The 24,446-nt window shown below is 37.7% G+C and overlaps 1 protein-coding gene across 16 annotated transcripts in view; it reads left to right on the forward strand.

The window, feature by feature from the left end:
- NCOR1 (nuclear receptor corepressor 1) overlaps positions 1 to 24,446 on the forward strand; it is a 208,997-nt gene that overhangs the window by 76,202 nt on the left and 108,349 nt on the right. For 10 of the 16 annotated variants that reach the window (XM_055137996.1, XM_055137997.1, XM_055137986.1 and 7 more), the window contains exons 6-14: positions 1,083 to 1,196; positions 8,763 to 8,819; positions 9,387 to 9,439; positions 9,772 to 9,798; positions 11,770 to 11,836; positions 15,233 to 15,405; positions 16,778 to 16,868; positions 22,062 to 22,240; positions 24,190 to 24,244. In XM_055137996.1, coding sequence (XP_054993971.1) covers positions 1,083 to 1,196; positions 8,763 to 8,819; positions 9,387 to 9,439; positions 9,772 to 9,798; positions 11,770 to 11,836; positions 15,233 to 15,405; positions 16,778 to 16,868; positions 22,062 to 22,240; positions 24,190 to 24,244 — 816 coding nt within the window. The remainder of the gene's footprint in view (positions 1 to 1,082; positions 1,197 to 8,762; positions 8,820 to 9,386; positions 9,440 to 9,771; positions 9,799 to 11,769; positions 11,837 to 15,232; positions 15,406 to 16,777; positions 16,869 to 22,061; positions 22,241 to 24,189; positions 24,245 to 24,446) is intronic. The other 6 variants (XM_055137991.1, XM_055137992.1, XM_055138001.1 and 3 more) reach the window with 1 other exon arrangement.

The following is a 24,446-nucleotide window of genomic DNA, read 5'->3' on the forward strand; positions in this document are numbered from 1 at the left end:
TTAATCTATTTAATATCTTTGCCTAAAGTATACTTAGCATTTCATCTTTTTAAAATCATCTTAGTGAATTTATTCTTTTTGTGTGTGTGATTCTGTAAAGACATTATGTACTAGTTTAGGTACTGGGGAAAACAGTGAACAGAGCTGACCAAAAGGCCTTGCACACTACAGTATGAACTGTAAGTAAAGCTGATTGTCTGTAGTTGTAATATGCTTGACATTTACTGAGTCATTTAAATCTTTCAGAAAGCTTTGTGGTAGGATTTATATCCTATTTTATATATGAGCAATTTAGTTTTATGCTCAAGATTCAGGTGTAAGGGTCTAGAAAGGATTGTAGGATTATACCACTTATAAAGTTGTCCCTGGAGTTCAGAATGAGGGAAAATAATACCAATACTTTTTTAGCTTGTTGCACACATTAGTAGTTTACATTCTGTGGTTGTAGGGTATAAAGAATATAAAGGTTGGTCGGATGAGCGTTAAGGCTTAGTGTTGTTAAATGTCATTTGCCTTTTACTGTCACTCTCCCCACAGAAATTATCACAATTTATATATCTCTAATATGTAAAAGTGGTTTTTTCCAGTGTCACAAAAGATTATTGTGATAAGCTATATTTGAGGCATCTTTACATTATTATTTTTTTTTTTTCTTTTTGGGTCACACCCGGCTATGCACAGGGGTTACTCCTGGCTCTGCACTCAGGAATTACCTCTGGCGGTGTTCGGGGGACCATATGGGATGCTGGAAATCAAACCAGGGTTGACTGAGTGCAAGGCAAATGCCCTACCCGCTGTGCTATTGCTTCAGCCCCACATTATTTTTCAAACTTGCAATGTTGAAAATATAGAAGGATTTGTATTTCTACCTAATGATGATGTATGTTTTTTGGCTAATACTCAAAATCTCACTGGATTTGTTTGAACACTTGGGTCTATTCGATATTGCTAGATTAAGTGACTTCCCTAAAGAATCAGCAGATCATTGTTGTTAGATCATAGTAGCACATGTCATCCCTGGCAGTGAGTCACTGGGGGAGCAACTCAAGCACATGATGACTCTTCCTTTCTTGGTCTCTCAGCAACAGCTTGAAGAAGAAGCAGCTAAACCTCCCGAGCCCGAGAAGCCTGTGTCCCCTCCTCCTGTGGAGCAGAAACACCGCAGTATTGTCCAAATTATTTATGATGAAAATCGGGTAAGCGCATGCCTTTTTCTGGTGCACTGCCCTCTAAAACTTGCTTTTCTAGGTGTTCTGTGGTAATTTTAATTGTTCTAAAACCTGATTTTTAACTTTTAATGTGCTCAAACTTTGATTAAAGTCTGTATTTTTTTTGATAGAGTGAAAAAGAGTTAGAAGTTGTGTTTTAAATTATTTAATATTTTATTTGTATGCCTTATTTCATAGATCCATAGCACAGTGGGTAGGGTGTTTGCCTTGCACGTGGCTGACCCGGGTTCGATTCCTCTGTCCCTCTCGGAGAGCCCAGCAAGCTACTGAGAGTATCCTACCTACACGGCAGAGCCTGGCAAGCTACTCGTGGCATATTTTATATGCCAAAAGCAGTAACAACAAGTCTCACAATGGAGATGTTACTGGTGCCCATTCGAGCAAATCGATGAGCAACGGGGATGATGGTGATACAGTGATACTTAATAACTATAATTTTATCAGTTGAGTCTTCTATTATATGCATTGGAGAGTAAGTTTAAAACACATAATACGGGGCTGGAGTGATAGCACAGCAGGTAGGCCATTTGCCTTGCATGCGGCTGACCCGGGTTCGATTCCCAGCATTCTATATGGTCCCCTGAGCATTGCCAGGGGTAATTCCTGAGTGCAGAGCCAGGACTGACCCCTGTGTATCGCCGGGTGTGACCCAAAAAGCAAAAACAAACAAACAAACAAAAAAACACATAATACAAAATTCTGTAGTTTTTTTTTCTTTCATAAGAATCATTTTATTTTTTAAAAATTGATTAATTTTTGTTTTTTTGGGTCACACCTGGTGATACTTACTCCTGGTTTTGAGATCAGGAATCACTCCTGGCTGGCTGGGGTAAACCATACAGGATGCTGGGGATCAAACCGGAGTGGGCCTCATGTAAGACAAGCTCTCTACCTGTTCTATCTTATCTATCTGACCCCAACATAAGAAGCATTTAATGGCAACTACTGATCATCTAGTAAGACAGTGGGTCATTAAATCTGCAAGTAATTTGCGTAGTTACTTCAGAATTGATAGCAGAGCTATGGTTTGATTTTCAGTTGACCTGCATAGACTTTGCTTTCCAGGTTTATTAATAATTTAGTCTTTCAAACTTTAATAATAAAAAGTATCCATGGATTTAAGAAATTCTGATTTCAATCTTGGAATGATTTTTTTGTTTTTGGCTGTAATCTGGTTCAGAAACTAGCAGTTAAAGAGAAACTGACTTCACCCCATCATAAAGAATTTTCCAACACTGCTCCTTTATGATAGGCTGTCAGGAGTCCCTAGTCTTCTCCCTCAAAGGAAGGAAGGAAGGGAGGAAGGGAGAGAGGGAAGGAGGGAGGAAGGAAAGGAGAAGAAAAATATAATATACTACATAGGGATTGTAGTTGCAGTTTCTTTGCAGTAGTGGTGTAATCAGAATATTTTACAATGGAATCCTATAACTTTATAATAGCTAGATCTTAGGGCCTTAGGAAGAATAACTGAGTCATTAAACAAACATAGGAGTCATATTATACTTAGATATAAGTATATCTACATAGATAGGTAACTGAGAATTTTGATATATAATATGATAATGACTAATATTTTTAAAAAAGTTATTATTTTACTATATACATATAGAAATGCATTGCCCTGCATGCTCCCTCTTCCCCAAATTTTTTTTGGTGGAAACACTTGATTTTATTTTTTAGGTTTTTTCAAAAAATTGAATCATCATCAATTACAAAGTTATAAAGATACTTATGATTGAGTTTCAGGCATATATTGTTTTAACACCAATCCCTTTACCAATGCCACTACCCTCCACTAATGTCCCTGGTTTCCCTCCCACCCCGCAACCTGCTTTTGTGGCAGGCACTTTTCTCCTGCCCATTGTCCTAGTGTTCCCTTCCTTAACTTGCCACCCTCACCCCTGCCCCAGTTCCAAGCTTCCTACTGAAGACCAGCTCTCCTGCTCTTTGTTTCTATTGCCATTGGGCATTTGATATTCTCCTACAAGTTTCTTTATGTCCCACATATGAGAGAGATCATTTTGAGTTTGTTCTGTTCCTCAGCTAATTTCATTCAATATGATACTCTCCAGATACATCTACGTCACAGCAAATTTTGTGACTTTTCTTAAAGCTGGGTTCAGAATCAGTCCAGTTTACTGAGTGGCTAGAGCAATCTCTGTGAAGCCTGGATTCAAATCCCAAGCACCAGACACAAAAAAATCATAATAAAAATTACAATTTAAAAATTATCCTATATAACAACAAAAATGCCTTTTTTTAGCTGGTGGGTTCCCTAGTAAGTTTATGAACTTCAGGGATAAAGTTAATAGGACTACAACTGATAAACAAAAAATAATACATGAATATTAAAATGTTGACTTTTTGGTATGACTTAATTTTCAAATATGTTTTATTCAGTGATATTAATAGAATTTCTTAATTAGCCTTTTCTTATAGATTCCAGTGATAGTGAATTTTGTGGTTCCCTGATTAGGATATGCAGAATGAAAATTGTTGAACATGATATGATAGACATGTGATTCATGTTTTAATTTTTGTATATACATTTCCATTAATATAGTGTTGTTTCTTGATTCCCATTAACAAAACTGATAAGCCCTTTCACACCTATTATGATTTTATAATTGTACACTTTCATTTTGTATGTATTCTCTAAAGAACTAAACAGCAAACTTGAAATCTGTCTTGAATATTGTATGAAAAATGAAGACTGTATTAACTCATAATAGCCTCAGAAATCCTCTTTCGTAAGATATATTGTTTTTATGTAACTTACTACTAGTTGTCTTCTGTGATTGTTTTATGCAGCCATTTTATTGCCTCAAAGGTTTCTGGTGGGAATTCATGGGAACAGCTTGGAGTACAACCTTTTTCACCACTGACTCTGCAGTGTTTTTCCTTCCTTGCCATGCTTTCTTTTTTCCTTCCTTCCTCCCTTCCCCTTCTCCTGCTCGCCCTGTTCTCATTTGGCCTATTGACTTGGTGCTGCTCAAATTATCAATTAAGTCTTTAATACAGTGCTAATGACCCACCAGGGCTATCATGTGCTGGGCTTGGCAGAATAGTAGTAAGTGCATGCAAGGCCTATGGTATAGCCCTTATCTCACCTCCTTTAGGGTTGCCTTTTGTAGGACCTCCACTGTCTCTAGGTTTCTTTAGTGAAAGACCTTATCTGTATGACACTGTAGGTAAGGAAAGATGGGTGATGTCCAGAATGTATTTCTCTCTTATTCATAGGAAGCAGTCTATATTGAAGGATTTAAGCCTGATGTTATTGAAGAGAACAGGGCTATTATCTTGTCGAAGGCATCTTTAATTTAGAAAGTTAGCGGAAGGAAGAAAATTATACAGATGTGACTCTTAATTTTAGAGTTGGCTTCCTAAGAGAAAAATAGACTTGCATCGTATTTAATTTTCAAGCTAAGATTAATTTCTGTAAATGGATTCAACTATATTTAAAGTACAATTTGCAAATAAAAGTACAACTTGCTATATTCCCTTTCTCAGTTGTAGTTTTCAAAAATAATCATAAATGTTTCAATTTCAGAATTATAGCGTATGTAGGAAAGAGGGTATATGTAGTGTAGTTTTCAAAGTTAAATAACCAAGTGATTAGCATAATTGAGGTAGTTGAATTATTCAGTGACTTTTGAGATAATGTGACCCCTGAAGTAAGAAAGGGATTGATTGATTGATTGATTGGTATACAGAATATCCGTCTGTGTGGACAATCTCCAGTTACCTAGTACAGGAGTTTCTCTTTGGTACTCTGGATTTAATTGATTGATGAAGAACACCAGCCTTACACCCTTGATAATTTACACTCTGTTTATTCTGAGCAGCTTTTCATAGTAGCTTACTTTGAAACTTTACCTCTCATAGTTTCTTTTTAACCCCTCCAATTATAGAATTTTATTTTATTTATTTATTTATTTATTTGTTTTTTGGGTCACTCCCGGTGATGCACAGGAGATACTCCTGGAGGTACTCAAGGGACCATATGGGATGCTGGGAATTGAACCCAAGTCGGCTGTGTGCAAGGCAAACGCCCTACCCACTGTGCTAGTGCTCCAGACCTGTTCTTATTATTGAATCACCATGAATTACAAAGTTACAGTCTATGAGCTTTGTCGTAGGATAACATTGGTTTGTCCTTTCTGTCTTGCCAACCCTATAAACCTAAAGGAGCTTTGGTTTATTGGGTTACTCCTATCACAGTGCTCCCAATTCCTCTGTTCATTTGTAACCTCTTTCTTTGTGCTCTGCTTCCCTAACCGGACTATCGCCTTATCTCCTAATCAGACTCTGTTAACTTGTAAATATTGCTTTTCTCTTCTCCTTTGCATAGTTAATTCAGAGCAATATCCTTTTGTATGGACACAGAAAGACAGTTAATGCTATGCTTTTGTAACCCGAATATCATTTTGTAACCTGAATATCATTGACCCCGAATGATATTCACTCCTGGGCATCTGTTCTCTGGACTTAAGCCTCAGTTGCCCTTACTTCTTAGCACCCCAAAAGGGTCCCTTATTAGTAATATCCTACGGGAACAGGTTTTGTTTTGGTTTTTGGAACATACCCAGTGGTGCTCAACGATAGCATAGCAGGTAAGGCATTTGCCTTGTACATGGCCGACCCGGGTTCAATTCTTCCACCCCTCTTGGAGAGCCTGGCAAGCTACCAAGAGTATCTCACCCGCATGGCAGAGCCTGGCAAGCTACTTGTGGCGTATTCGATATGCCAAAAACAGTAACAACAAGTCTCACAATGGAGATGTTACTGGTGCCCGCTTGAACAAATCGATGAGCAACGGGATGACAGTGATCAGTCAGTGATGTAATTGGGGGAGTTGCTTCTGTCAATACTCTGGGAGTCATGTGGTGCCAGGGCTCAAATCTGGGTTCTCTACACACAGAGCATACATATATATTCAGCCTATTGAGCTATTGCTGCTCCCTAGAACAGAGATTTGAATGTTCCCTTTAAGTAAAGTTCATACATTACTGTGATTGCCTCCTGATACCAGCATTTCAGTGTTTTGCTTTTCTTTGTCTGACATGCTTAGATTTTAAGACTCAGCTTAAATGTTATTTTCTCTCTGAAACATTTCAATACCTTTAATTTTTCTGTACCAGAAAGGCTTTTTAAGTCTTTCTTTGGTGGTGGCAGTGGTGAGTGGTGGAAAGCACGGTAGGTTGCTCTCTAACAGTGTTCAGATGACTCAGGGCTATTATCTTTGTTTTGTTTGGTGCTCAAGCCCAGGAATGTGATGCTGCTTGGACCCGGCAGTGCTAGAGGGCCCTAGAACACCAGAACTGTATTCTGAAGTGCCCTGGGGACACCTAGGATCCAGGAACATGTGATGATGAAGCTTGACCTTGGGTCCTCTCATCCATGCATTTCAACCTTGTGCGCTATTTCCTTGGCCCTTATTTTAAAAGGAAAGAAAGTCTAGCACATGTTTGCCACAAAGAACCTATTTAATGTATGGCTTTTGGCTTTGGATTTTGGTCTACACCCAGTGGTGCTCAGTCACTCTTCCTAGTGGTGTTCACTTTATAGTGCAGTTGATGGAATCAAGCTCTTGCATACAAAGCGTGCACTCCAGCCCTTTGAGCTATTGCCCTATTTGATGAATTAATTTTATCTATAGACTTGGAATTAAATTTATAATATGGATATGTAAGGGTTTTAAATTAATTTTTTCTGCTAAATGATGAGGTTAATCTGTTTTTACCAAGTAAGCCAACAGAATTCAAATATTAAAAAACAAACAACTTAAATCTTGGGGTCTATGTACAGACATCTTAATCACCAGCCTTTAAGATTAGCTGCATAAAAGGTAAGTGCCTTTACTTAATAGGATTCTAGTTAATACTTGGTATAATGCAATTTGTATTCAGTTCCATGTGGCCTGTTTTTGTTGGTATGGAATCTAATATAAAAAGACTTTTAAAAAGCCCAGTTAAAATCTGGTAAATTTTGGGTGTTTTTTTTTTTTATGATCTAGAGAGAGTTGTAGAAACTAGTTCTTTCCAAAGTCTTAATCTTGGTAATGTTATTTTCTAACATAATCCTTGTATCTAGTCAGTTGGAATTTTATATATTCACTGATTTGGCTTCTTGAGACAATACTATATATAATCACAGGTTTGGGGCCATATCTGGAGGTTCTCAGGGGTTATTTCAGACTCTGCTTAGGAAAGACCTCTGGCTGTGCTTGGGGAATCAAACATGGTTCTGGGATTGAATAAGGATAAGTGCTTTATCTCCTATACTGTCTTTCCATTCCATAACTTTTTAGTTCTCAGCTAGAGACTTGATTGTCATAATATGGTGGAGGGGTGGATGCTACTAGCATTTAGTGGAGAGAGATTAAAGGATGCTGCTAGATTATTTTGTTTTTGTGACACAGCTGATGGTGCTCAGGGCTTACTCCTGGCTCTGTACTCAGCAATCACTTCTGGTGGGGTTTGGGGGACCACAGAGTGCCAGAGATCAAACCCATCTCAGCTGCATGCAAGGCAAATGCCCTATTTTCTGTAGTATCTCTACAGTCCCCAAAGAATTGCTTTTAAAAATTTATATTGTCTTTTGTTATTTTGTATTTTTTGAGTGTTTTGAGCAGAGCTCAGGAGGCCTGAGTGATTCTTTTCCAACTGGACTGGTAGTTAGTCAGAGGTTCAATGCTAGGGCCAGAGAATGTGTTTCTCCTTTGGCCCTGCAGTGCTGGGGATTACCCAGCCATCCCCACTCAGACATCTCCAGGGAAGCATCCTGGGGTGCTCAGGAGACCATGTAGTGTTGGAGATCAAACTGGCATCAGCTGCATGTGCCTTACCCTTTCTGTTATCTTTCTTCCTCAGCAAAGAATTATCTGGCCCAAAATGTAAGATTGACAAATGGTGCCATTAAAATATCAAAATAGGATTTGCTATGCAAATATAATGGTTTTAAATTTTTTATATTCGCCATTTTTGATATGTATTTTTTATGTTAGCATTTTAAAGGATTTTTAGTTTGAAAATTATATTTTACTATTTTGTGATTCCTATTCTAATTAAACATTGTTCTTTTACATAATATGTACTAAATATTTTATTGTTGTGGTTGATAAAGGGGAATTTTAGTTTAAGAGACTATTTCTTCTTATCTAGGGGGTTCTAAATGATACTTGTTGTTATTTTGTATCACATCAAAAGCTCAGGAGACTTTCCAGGCCACAAATGCATTAAGTGTGAGCCTCTGCATTAGGCTAGGAGCCCTTGTTACTGATGAAAATGTGGTGGGGAAAAAGACAAAGATTTGAGAACCTCTGATATATTTTACGAGTTATATAATTCGAGTTTTAGCATCTTCATTGTAAAATTTGTATTATTTTTCAGTAATATTTGTTATCAAAGTCTAGATGATTTGGTAGTAAGACTAGTTTAACTCTAGATAGTGTTTAAATATTTTCGAATAGATAGGTTTTGCAATGAAGTAAAATATTTCTAAACTACATAATACTCCTATCTTTGTCTCTAGAAAAAAGCAGAAGAAGCTCATAAAATATTTGAAGGTCTTGGCCCAAAAGTTGAATTGGTAAGTAAAGAAATTATTCTTTTACTTCTAGTATTTTTTTGGTAGTGCTCTTTTGTATGATAAGATGGAACATAATCTATTTAAGGTTGGTTTGGGTTGAAAGCTTGTGTAAAGCTTTAAACAATGGTACATTAACTTGATGACCTGTGCAGAATCATTTTTCTGAGATGTTTTTGCCTGAACAGCTATTTGCTTTCTCTAGGTGGAACTAGGAAGAAGAGCAAATAGGAAGTTAACAAAAAGAAATAGGAAAAATAAAAATAGAAAAAAAAAAACATGCTATTAGGATGTCTTGATTGTGCACATACTTCCTTCTCTTTGAAATTTAAAATCTATTAATGACTTTTTTATGAGACATAGTTGATTTGAAAACTACATACAGGAATGACATTATTATGGGATGGAATGAATGCAGTTATTCAGGAAACCAAAAAAATCTGGAGGTTTTGGTAGGATATGTAATCTTTAGATCCACTAGTATTTTTACCTCAATTACATTAAAATAAAAATTGCTCTATTGTTTCTTCACAAACATTCACATTTTTAATATAAATGTTTATTTTATAGCCACTTTATAACCAGCCATCAGATACCAAGGTGTATCATGAGAACATCAAGACGTAAGTATTCAACATCTTTGGAGTTCTTCAGTTAAAGACCATATAATTTATATAGAAATCATTTTATGTTATCTACTGACATTAGTTTAATATAGTGTTAGGTGTGTTTTAGATTCGTATAATTTGCTGTTGTTTTACTATTTGTTATCTTCCTCTGGCTTCTTGGGGGTTGGGGAAACAGCTTTGAGTTTCCGAGGCCAAAAAATGAAATAAATTATTGCATAAAACTAGCTGGTTTTATAATCTGCTAGTAAAAAAAGGTGGATGCTTAACATTGAAATGGCTTACCTTGAGGCTTGAATTTTTTGCCTCCTGTTTTGTCTTTTTTTCAGTGGAGTACCTGCAAGGCGCATGATGAAGTAAGATAATGAAGCTTTTTCATTTAAGACTAGTGATGACACCGTCCCCCACCAAGCCACATCTGCCATTGCAAAGTAGAAGTGCCACGGATCATTTTGTCATTATTCAAAATCCTATTCTAGGGAAATCCCTTCCATGACTCTTGCTAATGACGGTATTTGTAGACATTCTGCCATTTAATGTCCTGGTGCCTTGGAAGCGCTCAGTCACCTCCTGTGGGTGAGGAGACTGCTCCAGAATGTAATTTGCTTAGCCTTGCTCATCCTAGATACCAGGCCTTTATGGATGCAGATTTTGGAATAAGAAAATAAGTGAAAATAAAACCTAATTTATTGATCTGATTGAAGAGAGGAAGCTAGATAGCTTTTTTTTTTTAACTATCATGCTTGAAGAGGACCGTAGGTGAATTATTCTTATTGTAACAAAAATGTAATATTTCTACTTTATATGTCTTATTAAGTATAACAAGAACATTATAGTTATTTATTAACAAGCACATTGCTATATATATTTATTTTTAAATAGTCTGAGAATATGTGCAATATTGACTACTTTGCAGAACTGGTGGCAAATATAATTTGCATGATAGTATGCATGAAAAATTGAAATTTGATAATTTTATCTTTTGTTAAATGGTTCATAGTAAAAAGTCATATATACTTAGAGTTTTTATGTCTTGGCAACCCTTAAAAGTAGGCTAGGCAAAATTTATAAAATATATCTTGTCTTAGAATTGTTTAGTTGTTTTAATATTTTAAAAAATGACACCAGTAGATACAATCTAGTTGGCTACTCTTAATGATTTTTCTTCCTACAAAGCTTCACTTATGTTGGTGTTGTCCTTTTCCCTTCAATGTTAGCTGGAGAAGCAGCTCTGTCTGATTTATTTCATGTTATCTATATTTCCTATTATTATGCTTGGCACACTACCCTGAGATGGATTACTGACTAGCATACTTCTTCATTTATATTCTTAGGAAACTTTTTTGATTATACTTCTTGATTGTCATTGGCATTTGAGTAACATATAACAACAGTTACCACAGAGTGAATATATGTTGACGCTTTCACTGTACCTCACCTTTTAATTTTACTCAATTGCATGCATTCATGTGAATCATTCAGTAATTTTTTTCACTGTCATTTGCTTTGTATGAAATAGCAGATGTATCTTTTAATAATATTTTTATCTCTTGATTCCTCTGAATTCATGTAGCTAGCTCCTGATTGTCTATGCTTATTTGATAGGAATCAATGTTACTATTAGTCCTTAGCAGCAGAAAATCCAAAGATTTACTACTTGCCTTGATTTTGTATTTATATTTGAATAATTACCTTGAAATCTTTTCTGGTAGTAGACTGGGTATAACTGTATTTGATCCTGCATGTCATTATTTTTTAAGGTCACACTACTTCAAGTTTAAAAAGTGCAACTGTTAACATTATATTAAGTCTTCCTGTCTTGTCACACTGCCATTACTTCTTAGAGTGGATGTATTGTTTTTCCTTAACTGAAGAAATTCTTCTGTTTAAAGCAGAAGTACCCTCTCTCTAATTGTATTATTGATACATATTCTCATAGAAAGGAGGTTAGTACTATATTTGAGAAAGGGAGGTAACTTTAAACCTTTTTCCCCCTCTCACCTAACTCACCTCTTCTAAAAGTGTACAAAGATACTTATATTATCAGAGTTCTTAAGAAGAATCAGTAAATATAATTTAAAATAAAACTTGCTGTTAATGTATTAACTGAAAAATATTTAAGTGTTGCTGTACAACAAAAGGAATTTTAGTTACTTCTAATTATTCCAAAGGCTTTATTTTTCAGGATGAAAAAATTATGATTAATTTTGATTTCATTGTGTATTCTTAAGTGATCTTTGCTTGTTTTCCAGTGTCTCTGAAAAACAAAAGTGGATGCATTATTGTGCATTTTCTTAATGTCATGCAACCGTATTTTTCTCTTCTAGAAACCAGGTGATGAGGAAAAAACTCATTTTATTTTTTAAAAGAAGAAATCATGCAAGAAAACAAAGGGTGAGGTCCTATCTTGTTAACTGAAATTTGTACAACTTTCCCACTCATGCTGCAGTTTAGGCATTCACTTTCCCATCATTGTATGAGAACAATTTTTGATTCTATTTGTGAAAAGGTGCTAAAATGATGCTGATTTTAGGAGTAACTACATGGATGTGGCATATATAAATCTAATTCTAGCAACATTTTTAGTTTCATTCACACTTAATATCATTATCAAATTAATTTCTTTGGTCATCTATGAATAATATTTTCATCTAGCTAAAGAAAATGGTGAGTAGTTAAAAAAAAATGAAAGAGACATAGGATGATCAACATTTAGTCTCTTTACTCTCAAACAAGTATGGGTAAGTTATGGTCATGCTGATTAGAAATTTCTTTCTAACTAGAAACTGGATCAGCTAAAGTTCAGACTTTTCATACTAAATAGTTTTTAAAAAATTTTATTGTATCATTTACAGTCCAAAAGTTTTATGGTTATAATCATCCTGAAGATTATGTTACAAAAATATTATACCAGTATTTTGTATGTTTGTACTAATTTTAGACAAACTCTTGATTCATCTAAATCAGTTTTTCAGTATATAAATGATGTTAACCTACATAAAAAATTGGCTTTGTACTTTGTATTTAATGACCTGATAGTTTAATGAATTGTGATGCTCAAGAGAAAACAACTTTTACTTGGTGTATAACTTCTATGGTTCTGGTTTGCCAGTCTAGATCTTCAGATATATATTTCTTTTTGGAGGCACAATCCCAGTGGTACTCAAAACTCAACACTCAACAATGGTCTGGCCCAATGATGTTGCGGGCCATGGGGTGATGGGAATGAAGTCAGGGCTTTGCATATACAAGGCATGTGTTTTTTCTCTTGAGTTGTTTCTCTTGCCCCTATATACTATCTTAAATTACTGGTTGTGAATTTTTCCTTGCCAATAATATGCAGATATTAAGAAGAAATTAACTAAAAAATATTTTTCTATCTAGTACTTTTGTAATTGTGATCACTATTAAATTTGCTACTTTGTCTTGCAAACACAGCAGTACCTTCTTTGTTTTCATACTTCACAGTATTTAGTTATCAAGTTCGTTGATTTGTTTAATAAACAGTTATTGTCTGTTTACTTTGTCCATGTATTTTATATAGATGTGCAAGATAACCATATGGTTTTTGTCCCTAGGGAGAATGACTTAAGAGGGGAGAGGCAGACCAGTCAGCTGTCAATGATAGAATTGCAGTGATATTGTTATCAGACAGATGGCTGTGAAACCATGTGAGAATGTCACTAATATGAATATGATTCATGAAGTTTCACAGGAGAACCAATATTCTGGGAACACAAATAAAGAGAATGTACAGCTTAAGTAACAGTGGAGGAAGGCCATGACAATGTCTAGGGTCAAAGATGGCTAGGCTTAGACTAAACTGGGGGTGTGGTGACCTAGCCTCCCACGGAAGGACCAGGTCATGCACAGTTCTGAAGTACATTTAGGCCACTTTATATTGGAATTCATAAGTCTTTCAGCTGAGTAAATATTCAGGTTTGTATTTTAAAAATGTGCATCTGCCTACAAAATGAAGAGTGCGTGGAAGGTACTTAGGGATGTCTGGCTTTGATTTAGGTGAGAAATTATGTTGAATGGACTGAGGAAGTAGTAATAGAAATGGGGGAAAAGGTGAAGAATACAAAAGACAGGAGTTGGAAAAAATGAATAGGAAGTAGGATTAGAGATATTAGTATATACAGAGTAGAGGTTTCCAGGCTTACTTGACCTATGGACCCTTTTTATCACTGGAAATCAACTTCTTTAAACAAGTGCCTCTCCCTCTGCCCGCTCCCACGGTTCACTCTAGGCTACTGTTGCCCTCCAGAGGCTGATACAGTTCACTTTGGGAAGCACTGGTATAATGTTAGGGAGATAATACTCTTTTTTTTTTTCTGATGCCACTTTCTTCATATGACCAGTTTTAATGGAATGTCATGAATCTGTCCGTCCTCTTTCTGTCTGTGAGTCATCAGGCATGTAGATAAATTCTTTGCCCATAATAGAATGTTTTGTTTTTTCTTCTCTATTTAAAAAAAATGGTATTATACTTGACTCATTTCTCTCTAGGCATTAGCTTTTTTGTTTGTTTGGTTTGGGGGCCACATCCATTGATGCTCAGGGACTATCCTGGCTCTTTGCTCATAACTAGCGCCTGTTGGTACACAGGGGATGATGTTTGGTGTCAGGAATTAGAACCGAGGCCAGCAGGATGCAAGGTCTTAAACCCCTGTCCTATTCTCTCTGGTCGCTAAAGACAGTAATTCTTTTATTCTTTTTTTTTTTGGTGATGGTGGTGGGGGGCACAGTACTCCTGGCACTGCTTTCAGGGATCACACTTGGTTTGGCTTGGGGGACATTATGGGATTCTGGTGATCGAACCAGAGTTGGCTGCACACAAGGCAAGTGCCTTATCCGCTGTACTATCGCTCCAACCCCAACAACTCTTGATTTTATCAAAAAGTAAGGTGCTTTTTTTTTTTTTTTTAATAATGTAGGAGCACTGCTATTTATTCAGCCATTGATTAAGCTGATTGAATTGGGCATGAACTCCACATTACTTTCTTTTGTTTTAAAGTTTTAAAATTTTATAAGTTAGTTCACAATGTTTGATTACATTCAATATTCAAACACCAATCCCACCACTGTTACACCTTCCCACCACCCAATTCGGGATGTTTCCATCCCAAACCCCAACCCCTTTTCTAAAACACAACCGAAATAATATATTTCATATTGTCTGTTATGAAGAACTGCTGAACATGCAGTAAGGCACATTTTTGCCTTTTCTTGTGTGGTGCCAAATGTCAAACATATGTAAGGAGTGTGCTCTACTGCTAAGCCACATCCCTGAGCCTCAGTTTTTCCACACTATTGAAAATGTGTATTATGTATAGAACAACTGCAAGTAATCTAGACCTCCAACAACAGAGGTATGGCAAAAGTGTATTTTCCCTGCTGTATTATAAAGATCAAAATATTAATATGGTGGAATTGCTTTTGGATAATTGGGATTATATTCTATACAAAATCATTCTATACATTTTTGACAATAAAGATGTTCAAAAAATAAAAGTTTTGTCAGCTGCTACTAGTAACTCATCAATTAGTATCTTAATGTGTATAGTTTAAAGTTAACCAAAAAAATCCAACTAAAATATGCTTTGTATGGTCTTTCGTAGGAAAGAACTCCCTCTCAGATCAAGGACAGCTTTTCATTCACAATTGAATCATAGGCCAAATGTACTTCTGACTTAGCTGTAAGAAGTAGCATATGCTTTAATGTGTTAGGTTTGTCAGAGTTACAAAGTATAGTTTAATTATTCATTTGCTACGGGTATTTAATAGGAACAAAAAATCTGCCAGCGTTATGATCAACTCATGGAGGCATGGGAGAAAAAAGTGGACAGAATAGAAAATAATCCTCGAAGGAAAGCTAAAGAAAGCAAAACAAGGGAGTACTATGAAAAACAGTTTCCAGAAATTCGAAAACAAAGAGAACAGCAAGAAAGATTTCAGCGGTAAGAAATTTGGTGTTTATTTGTACATTTTGCCTATTTCATGGAAACTCTGTATTAGCAAATTTTTTTTTTAAGAAACTAGATTTATGACAAGACAGACATGGTAATTACCATAATATGATTCAATTACAAAATAAAATGTAGAGCACTATATTTTAGATGCCATATTTGAAAACTTAGTTATGTAATTGAGCATAGGCAGGAAGAGCTGGGGCTCTTCTGGCGGTTCTCAGGGCTTGGTGTGATCCTAGGAATTGAACTGGGCTGGGGGGTCAGCACTATCAGAGACTAAACCCTTGTAGTATCTCTCTGGCCCCTAGTTTTTAATTTTTACTTTGTTTTTTGGGGGAACCACACCCAGTAATTCTCAGGGGTTACTCTTGGCCCTGCACTCAGGGATCATTCCTAATAGGCCCAATGCTAATGGGCTCTTCCTAATCATTCCTCATAAGGGATGCCAGGGATTGAACCCAGGTCAGCTGCATTCAAGGCAAGTGCCTTACCTGATGTACTGTTGCTTTGGCACTTAGTTTTTCCTTATAAAGAATTTTACAAACATTGTATGACTTCGTACTATCTTTCTTGAATCGTTGTTTGAGGATTTCTTCTGGCAGTGCAAAAGGAACCATGTGGTGCTAGGGATAGAACCTGCATGAAAAGATAGGCCTCCTACATGCAAAGTCCTTTGAACTATCTCACTGGCTCTTAAAAAGTTCTAAAAACTTAAGTTCACTTCTCCAGTATCATATGTAAGAAATATCTAAACCCTTTTACTGACATGTAAATTTTTGTGAGGGATAAATATTGTCTTTACGTCCGTTTCCCTATTCTTTCAGAGGGAAACAGTCTGCTATTTGAAGTGGAAATGGTACCAGTTACTTTGACTTCCCAGAAGTTTTCCAAAAGTAGTTTAATTTTGAACTAGAATTTGTATTGTTTAAATGTTGATCTCATCATTTATTAATAAATAATTAATAAATATTGTTACAATATTATATAGTAATGATATTATAATAAAAGAATATTATTAAAAGTAAGCACTCAATAGTATTTTTTATTTCTTTTTCCACTACTGGTTGCTTAAGAAAGTTTCATTCAGGAAAATAGTTTTGGCATATTTTCCATCCTGGGAGTTGCCCACATCTCAGCCTGAGATGTGTAATTCCTTCCTTTAATTTTATGGAATAACTTATTGTTAGTGTGGGAAAACCTGTGCTCTTTCTTGAGCATATACCTCTTTCTTTTTCTTCTTTCTCACATGTCTCTAAATAAAACTGTTTCACTTAAAAATAAAAAGTAGTCTTTATAAGTCCTTTGATGCCCTTTTTTTAATAAAAGTTCTCTAAGTGTATTTATATTTTCTCCCTTATAGAGTTGGACAGAGGGGAGCTGGTCTTTCAGCCACTATTGCCAGGAGTGAGCATGAAATTTCTGAAATTATTGATGGACTTTCTGAACAGGAGGTAAGAAAATGGAATTTAATCAAGTCAACTTACTGTTTACATATTTTAGCTTCGTAACCCTTGTATATAAATGAGGGGCACTCAATGCTAAGAGTTTGAACTGTTCCAAAGACTGTAGTCAACTATTGAAAAAATTTTAACTTATTCTTCCTGCTTTGATTTCTTTTCGGCCTCCCATGCAGTGCTCATTTGGAAATTCTTGGCCAAATGGGCCTTTGGTTTGATTCAAGGGCTTAGAGAGCCTGTGCTCCTCTGGCCGTGAGATGCTGGGGATGACTTAGGCTACTCTAATGGTTCTTGGGGCCTCTAGAGCCTGCCCTCAGTGATATGAGTGGTATCATGTGGTACTAGGGATTAAAGTGGGGTCAGCCGCATGCAAGGCCTGTGCCTTATTCCCTGTACCATCTCTGCAACCCCTTACTGTATTTTAAGTAAGTTAATCACAGGATCAATGGCTTTGGCAGTAGGAGCCTGGAAAGAGTAGAGAGATGCTAGGTAAAAATAAGGTCTGAGGGCAACAGTGACAGGGATGTAGATCAGGGTACTGATAGTTGATATATAAAAGGTACAATGAACAGGATAAGAATAGATGAAGCGTGATGAGGAAGTAAAATGGAAAGTGACTCTGGTTACTGAGTTAGTAGATGAGTTGTTGGTGATATTTCCTAAAATACCCAAACAGCATGTATTTTGTGATGGATGTATGTAGACTGTAGACCTGAGCTGCTCATGCAGTCTATAAAGGGTGTTCATTCTCTAGCCAGGTGACCGTGGGTTTGGTATTAATAAATCAACATTAAATAAAGCCTTTACCTAACAGGATTTTCATAGTTATGTTCAATCTGTTTATTGAGCTGTTTCTTTAATCTGTTTCCCAAAGCCATTTATCATTTGTTGAGCTTTGCTACTTTTGACTTTATAATGTGGCCTTTTTAAATAGCTTATTTCTACATTAGGTAGGCCTTGCATATTTGAATATGATGACACCCCTAAAGCAGAGATTTTTAAAACTTATTTGGGCTGCTGCCCCATTTAAAAAAAAAAAAAACACAAAACTACTCAGTGCCTCCCTGGAAATCTACATTATTTTCGCAAACAAACAGAAAGCCCCTCCAGTTTGCACCCTAAGCTTCCACTGCTCTCTCAGTCACTGTAATGTCTTCCCAGGGTGGAAAACACTATCTTAATGTAATGGTCAAAGACTACTACTACATTACTATGCATTGTAAGTTTTCTCTCAGTGATCTCTGCCATGATGACTAAAATTTAAACTTCTCTGCTTGTTTTTTGACTTATCCCACTAGGAGACATTTGTAAGCATCCCAAACTAGTATTAGCTAAAGTGATTTCATGTTAATGTGTCAATCCTAAACCATATGGTATTTAAATAGTTTGAGAATATCCCATAAAATTGTATGCATTGTGAAGGTTGGACTAAAAGGCAGTGCCTACTTATATAAGTAACAGTTTTAGGATAAAGGCTATCCATTGTTGTTTGTTTTGGGGTCCCCCAAGTAGTGTTCAGAAGGCTCAAAGGGACCTTCTGGTAAGGGCCGAGGATGTGGTGCCTGAGATCAAGCTGAACTCAGCAATATGTACTTAATCCTGTACCATCTCTGTGGTCAAAGTACTTGTCATTTTATTAGAAGTGATTCCTGAGTGCAGAGCTAGGAGCATCTCTGGGTATGGCCCCAAAACAAAAACAGCAAGCACTTGTCTTGTGTTGTGTGCGGCACTGGTTTTGTTCCCTAGCAACATATAAATACTAAAAATAAAAAGGCTCACAATGATTATTTAATTAAGTCAGTTTAGTTGCTTTAAAAATCAATGGCTTTAGAAATTGAGCTTCCATTTGACCCCACAATACCACTTCTGGGAATATTTCCTGAGGATACAAAATAGCCCAGTAGAAATGACATCTGTACCTATATGTTCATTGCAGCACTGTTCACAATAGCCAAAAATCTGGAAACAACCCAAGTGCCTTAGAACATATGACTGGTTAAAGAAACTTTGGTACATCTACACAGTGGAATACTATGTAGCTGTTAGGAGAGATGAAGTCATGAAATTTGCTTATAAATGGATAGACATGGAGAGTATTATGCTAAGTGAAATGAGTCAGAAAGAGTGGGACAGACATAGGAGGATTGCACTTATTTGTGGAGTATAGAATAACATCACATGAGGCTGACACCCAAGAACAGTAGATACAAGGGTCAGGAGTATTGCCCCATAGCTGGAAGACTGCTTCATGAGTGGAGTGGAGAAGGCAGCTGGAATAGAGAAGGGACCACTGAGAAAATGATGGCTGGAGGAATGAGTCGGGATGGGAGATGTGTAGAGAAAGTAGATAATGGACCAAACATGATGGCCTCTCAGTGTCTGTGTTGCATGCCATAATGCCCAAAAGTAGAGAGAGAGTATGGGGAATATTGTCTGCCATGGAGGCAGGGGGAGCGTGGGAAAGTGGGGGTATACTGGGATATTGGTGATGGGGAATGTGTACTGGTGGAAGGATGGGTGTTTGATATTGTGTGATTGTAACCCAAACATGAAAGCTTGTAACTATCTCAAAGTGATTCAATAAAATTAAAAAAAAAAAAGTAAATGAACATCACCAAAAAATAAAAAATCAATTGCTTTTAGAGGCAGAGAATAGCTTTCTCTGGGCACTTTCTTTGCTCACAGCCAACCTGAGTTTAGTCCCTGGCACCCCATATGGTTCTCTTTTTCCTCCAGAGGTGATCCCTAAGCAGAGGGTCTGAGTAAGCCCAAGGCTTCATCCCAGCACTTTGTATGCTCTGCCAAATGTTGCCATGAGTGATCTCTGAGCATAGAGCCAGCAGTAAGCACTGAGCACAGCTGGTATGCCTCCAAAAGAAAAAATGCAAAATTAATGAACTCTGTTTCGGAGCCTTCTATTTAAAGCCTGTATTTAATATTTTGAAGAAGGAGACTTAGTTAAATGCTTCATAAGTCATTATTTCATTGGACTTGACATTACTTTGTGTATTATTGCTCCAAAATTTTATTATTTGTAGTATCAGCTTTAAGTAGTGCATTTTCTTTAATTATAATAGATTATAAAGAATAAGATGTATACTCACTACTGTACTCAGCTGAAAATGGAGGGACCAATCCTAAAACGTGAGGACTATTCTTGATGATATTCAGCCAGCCAGTGTGGTGGTTCAATGTGAGGGTTGGAGGATGTTCTCCTAGGACCCTGTGGTGCTGGGGTCCACTATTGCCACTTTTGTGCTGATGAAATCTTTCAGGGACATGCCTGGTGATGCCCAGGGGCCTCTGGGGATGCATCTTGTGATGCTCAGGAAGTCATGTAGCACTGGGAATCTATCTCAGATCCTTCTTTACTATCTCCTGGCCCCTCAATACGTTTTTATCTTTTTTGGGGTTTTGGACATACTTGGTCGATACTTGGGGCTTACCTCTGGCTCTCTGCTCAAGGATTATTTCTGGTAGGGCTAGAAGTATCATATGTGGTGCTGGGGATAGATCCCAGGTTGGGTGCATGCAAGGGAAACTGTAAAAAACTAAAGCTCGCCAAAGGGCGAGTGCACTCGAGGGCTCTCCGGGCAGCTCTGTCTCACCACCCGCGTTCGGTGCCCTGGAACCGCAGTGTGTGGACTGGATCGGGACGGCCGGTGGTCAAGGAAAGGTGAAGGAAGAACGAGGACCAAGCTGGTTGCTGATTAGTTACCGTTTATTCAATCTTCCTTCTTTCTCATCTCCCGCACTCCCAGCTCTGGCCTCTCTCTGGATCCACTGCCACTTCTCTCTGGTTTCTCTGTCTCCTCCTCCTTGTCTCTCCCACCTTGCCCTCTAGGCTACAACCAGCCAGGTAGCAAAATCAACATAAGAAAGCCCTTCCTGAGGGCAGGGCATTCCAAAGCCCTTCCTCACTCTTAAGGGTTTTTTCTTTTCCTTAGTCCAGGATCATATTAACATCTTAATACTAGTTATTTTTGTATGGACATAGCAAGGGATACATTGAGGCTTGCAAGGCAGCTCTCCTGGCAACATCTTGCCACAGGCTCAGACCACAGCACTCAGGCCAGATTAATCATTCTTTACCCTAGCGGGGTCCGAATCTAGTATCACTGTTTGGATCATGACAGCATTTGTCCATGATCAAGCTCTTAACTTATAGTTAAGCATTAGGCACTTTGGCCAGGCCCATCTCGATGCCAGGGTAGCACACAACTCACCGCTTGCCCTGGGTCCTTCTTGTCCCACGTTGGGACCATGTTTTGGGGGTGCTAGGAAGTAAGGGCAGCTGAGGTTTAGGTCAAGAGAACAGATGCCCTGGAGGAAAATATGTAGAGTCAAATGACTCCCAGGTTACAAAAGCATAACATTTGTTAAGTCTTCCTGTATCCATACAAAAAGGACTTGCTCTGAATAAGCTATGCAAAGGACTCAAGGAGAAGAGAAAAACATTATTTACAAGTCAACAGAACACTAAGAAAGAAGCTACAAATAAACAAAGAGGAATAGGAGCACTGTAACGGGAGTAACCCAATAAACCTAAACTACTGAGGCTAAACTACAGGAAACCTTCAGTTTTTACCTCTTTGGCCCCTCAATATTTTTAATACGAATAATTACTATATTTTACATGTTACTAAGTATAGTAATTGTCATTAAACTACATATGAAGCTTTTTCTAGTGCATATTAAAATAGTTGCTAATGGACCTTTAAATTTTGTTTGTTTGTTTGGGGGCCACACCCAGGTAGCTGTGCTGAGGACATTTACTCCTGGCTCTGTGCTCAGAATTACTGTTTGTGGGCTCAGGGTATCACATGGAGTGTCAGAGATTGAACCTGGGTCAGCCATGTGCAAGACAAGCCCCTTACCCGTTCTTCCCTATCCCCAGGTTCTCAGTTTTTTATGAGTAATTACTATTTTTTATCTTTTTCCTATACTACTCTTGTCATTAAAATACATATGTAGTTTTTTCTAGTATGTTTTAAGAGAGTTGGTTATGGGATTCTAAAACTTTTTTTTTTTAATCACTATTGTTATGGGGGCCAGCAATGATGGAGGCTAGAAGGGTTTGGTCATGCATCATTAGTCCAAGGCTTCTCTGACTTGAGCACATTTCCTTTCCCCTTTTCAAATGTTATTTAAATTAACTGCATTCTTTTCTTTCTATTTTTTTGGCAGAATAATGAAAAACAAATGCGGCAGCTATCTGTGATCCCACCTATGATGTTCGATTCAGAGCAAAGACGCGTCAAGTTCATTAACATGAATGGGCTTATGGAAGACCCTATGAAGGTTTACAAAGATAGACAGTTTATGAATGTTTGGACTGACCATGAAAAGGAGATCTTTAAGGACAAGTAATTTAAATTTTAAGTTATTCTATAATCGGAAGTTTTAACACAAGTAAAAAGTTATTGGCATTAATTTATATACTGAACTGTTTTCCCTAAAACTTGGCCTCATTTTGGCATTTTGAATGAATAGTGTTAAGTCTGGGGAATAAAGATGTGATCTAACCTTTGTATAAGTTTCTAATTGGTAATATAGGTAATATATGATCCATTGTCAAGTAGTCATAGTAAGGGTGAAACCCAAACTGTGGTGTTCAGATCACTTGAGGATTTATTTATTTCTCATTTCTCCACCCCCCTCCCCCGCCCCACTTTCCTCTGATGGTGCAAGCCTAATGGTCCGGTGCTGGGATCCTGAGGTGTGGTGTTGCTTGGGCCTGGCTGGTCCTGGCGGTCACCAGGACTGATCTATTAGTGCGAGAGATAAGAGAAGCTTGTGACACCAGGGATCAAACTGAGGGCCTCTCCAGGCAAGAATTATTCTCCAGCCATTTGAGCTATTTTGTGGGCTCCCAAAGGAGGTTTTTTTTTTTTTTTTTTTTTTTTTTTTTAAAAAAGCAGTGCTTAGCAGATCCATGGGCCATTTCCAATCATAGTTGGCCAACCTTGCTGGATGGATCCAAGGATCCAAGGATGTGGTACTGTTCAGGCCCGGCAGTACTACCGTCCTCCAGGGCCACCCTAGTGGTGCTCAGGAGTCACAGTGGCCACACACAGTGGTATTGGTTATAGAATCTCCAGAGCTATAATCTAGCCATGCTGTTGGGTCTAACCCTTGTGTTATTTCTCCAGACATATCACTATCGCTATCACTATCACTATCACTATCACTATCATCCTGTTCATCATTGATTTGCTTGAGTGGGCCCAGTAACCATTTGTTCTAGCCCCGAGATTTTAGCAGCCTCTCTTTACTTGTCCTTCCCAACAGTGCCACATTAGAGGCTCTTTCAGGGTCAGGAGAATGAGATCCATCATTGTTACTGTATTTGGCATAAGAATATGCCACGGGGAGCTTGCCAGGCTCTCCCTTGCGGGCAGGAAGCTTGCCAGGTTCTCCGAGAGGGAGAACTAAGCTATAAGTTCTTCCGGGAGCTTGGTTTTATAGTCTCTGGATGTTGGCCGTTGATGGGATGTTTTTGTTTGTTTTTGTTTTGGTGCCACACTCAATAGTGCTCAGGGCCTACTCCTGAGTCTATGTTCCTGGATCACCACTGCTAGCATTGCTCAGGGGAAACATACTTGATGCCTGGGGTCTAACCAGGGTCAGCCTTGTGCAAGGCAAGTACCATATTTCCTGTATTATCTTTCCCACCATGAGGGTACTTTTATTAAGTAAAAGTTTCTGGAGCTAAAGAGAAAGCGTTGAGGACTGAAGCAATAGTAAAGCGGGTAGGGCTTTTGCCTTGTAGGTAGCAGACCCAGATTCCATTTCTGGCATCCTGTATGGTCCCCCAAACAATGCCAGGAATAATTCCTGAGTATCACCTAGTGTGACCTCAGGGAAGGGAGGGAGGGAGGGAGGGAGGGAGGGAGGGAGGGAGGGAGGGAGGGAGGGAGGGAGGGAGGGAGGGAGGGAGGAAGGAAGGAAGGAAGGAAGGAAGGAAGGAAGGAAGGAAGGAAGGAAGGAAGGAAGGAAGGAAGGAAGGAAGGAAGGAAGGAAGGAAGGAAGGAAGGAAGGAAGGAAGGAGAGAAAAAGAAAAGAAAGAAATAGGGTTGAGGGTATGCTTTGCATGCAGGAGGCCTAAGTCCCATCTTTAGCACTGCATGGACTCCTGAGCGTAATAGGGAGTGACCCCAAGACAAAATAAAATATAAAGATTTCTGTATTTTACCACAAGTGAGTTCCCGGTTGATGGGTTTAGAAATTTGCCCTATGAAAGACCTCAGTGATTCTAAGGTGTTAAAATGTTTGTGTGGTGTGTTGTTTCTTTTTTTTTTTTTTTTTAACTTAGGTTTATCCAACATCCAAAAAATTTTGGACTGATAGCATCTTACTTGGAAAGGAAGGTAAGAAATGCTTTATATTAAGGATGTTTATAGGTTTTAATGATTACTTTTTTGAATATTTTGTACTCTAAATACAGCTCTTTTTTGTTTTGGGAGCCACACCTGGCTGTGCTCAGGACTTCCCTGACTCTACTCAGGAATCACTCTTGGTAGGGCTTAGGGGACCATATGTGATGTCCTGGGATGCAACCCAGATCTGCTC

The sequence above is a fragment of the Sorex araneus genome, chromosome 5, assembly GCF_027595985.1.
Source record: "Sorex araneus isolate mSorAra2 chromosome 5, mSorAra2.pri, whole genome shotgun sequence".
NCBI classification, from domain to species: domain Eukaryota; kingdom Metazoa; phylum Chordata; class Mammalia; order Eulipotyphla; family Soricidae; genus Sorex; species Sorex araneus.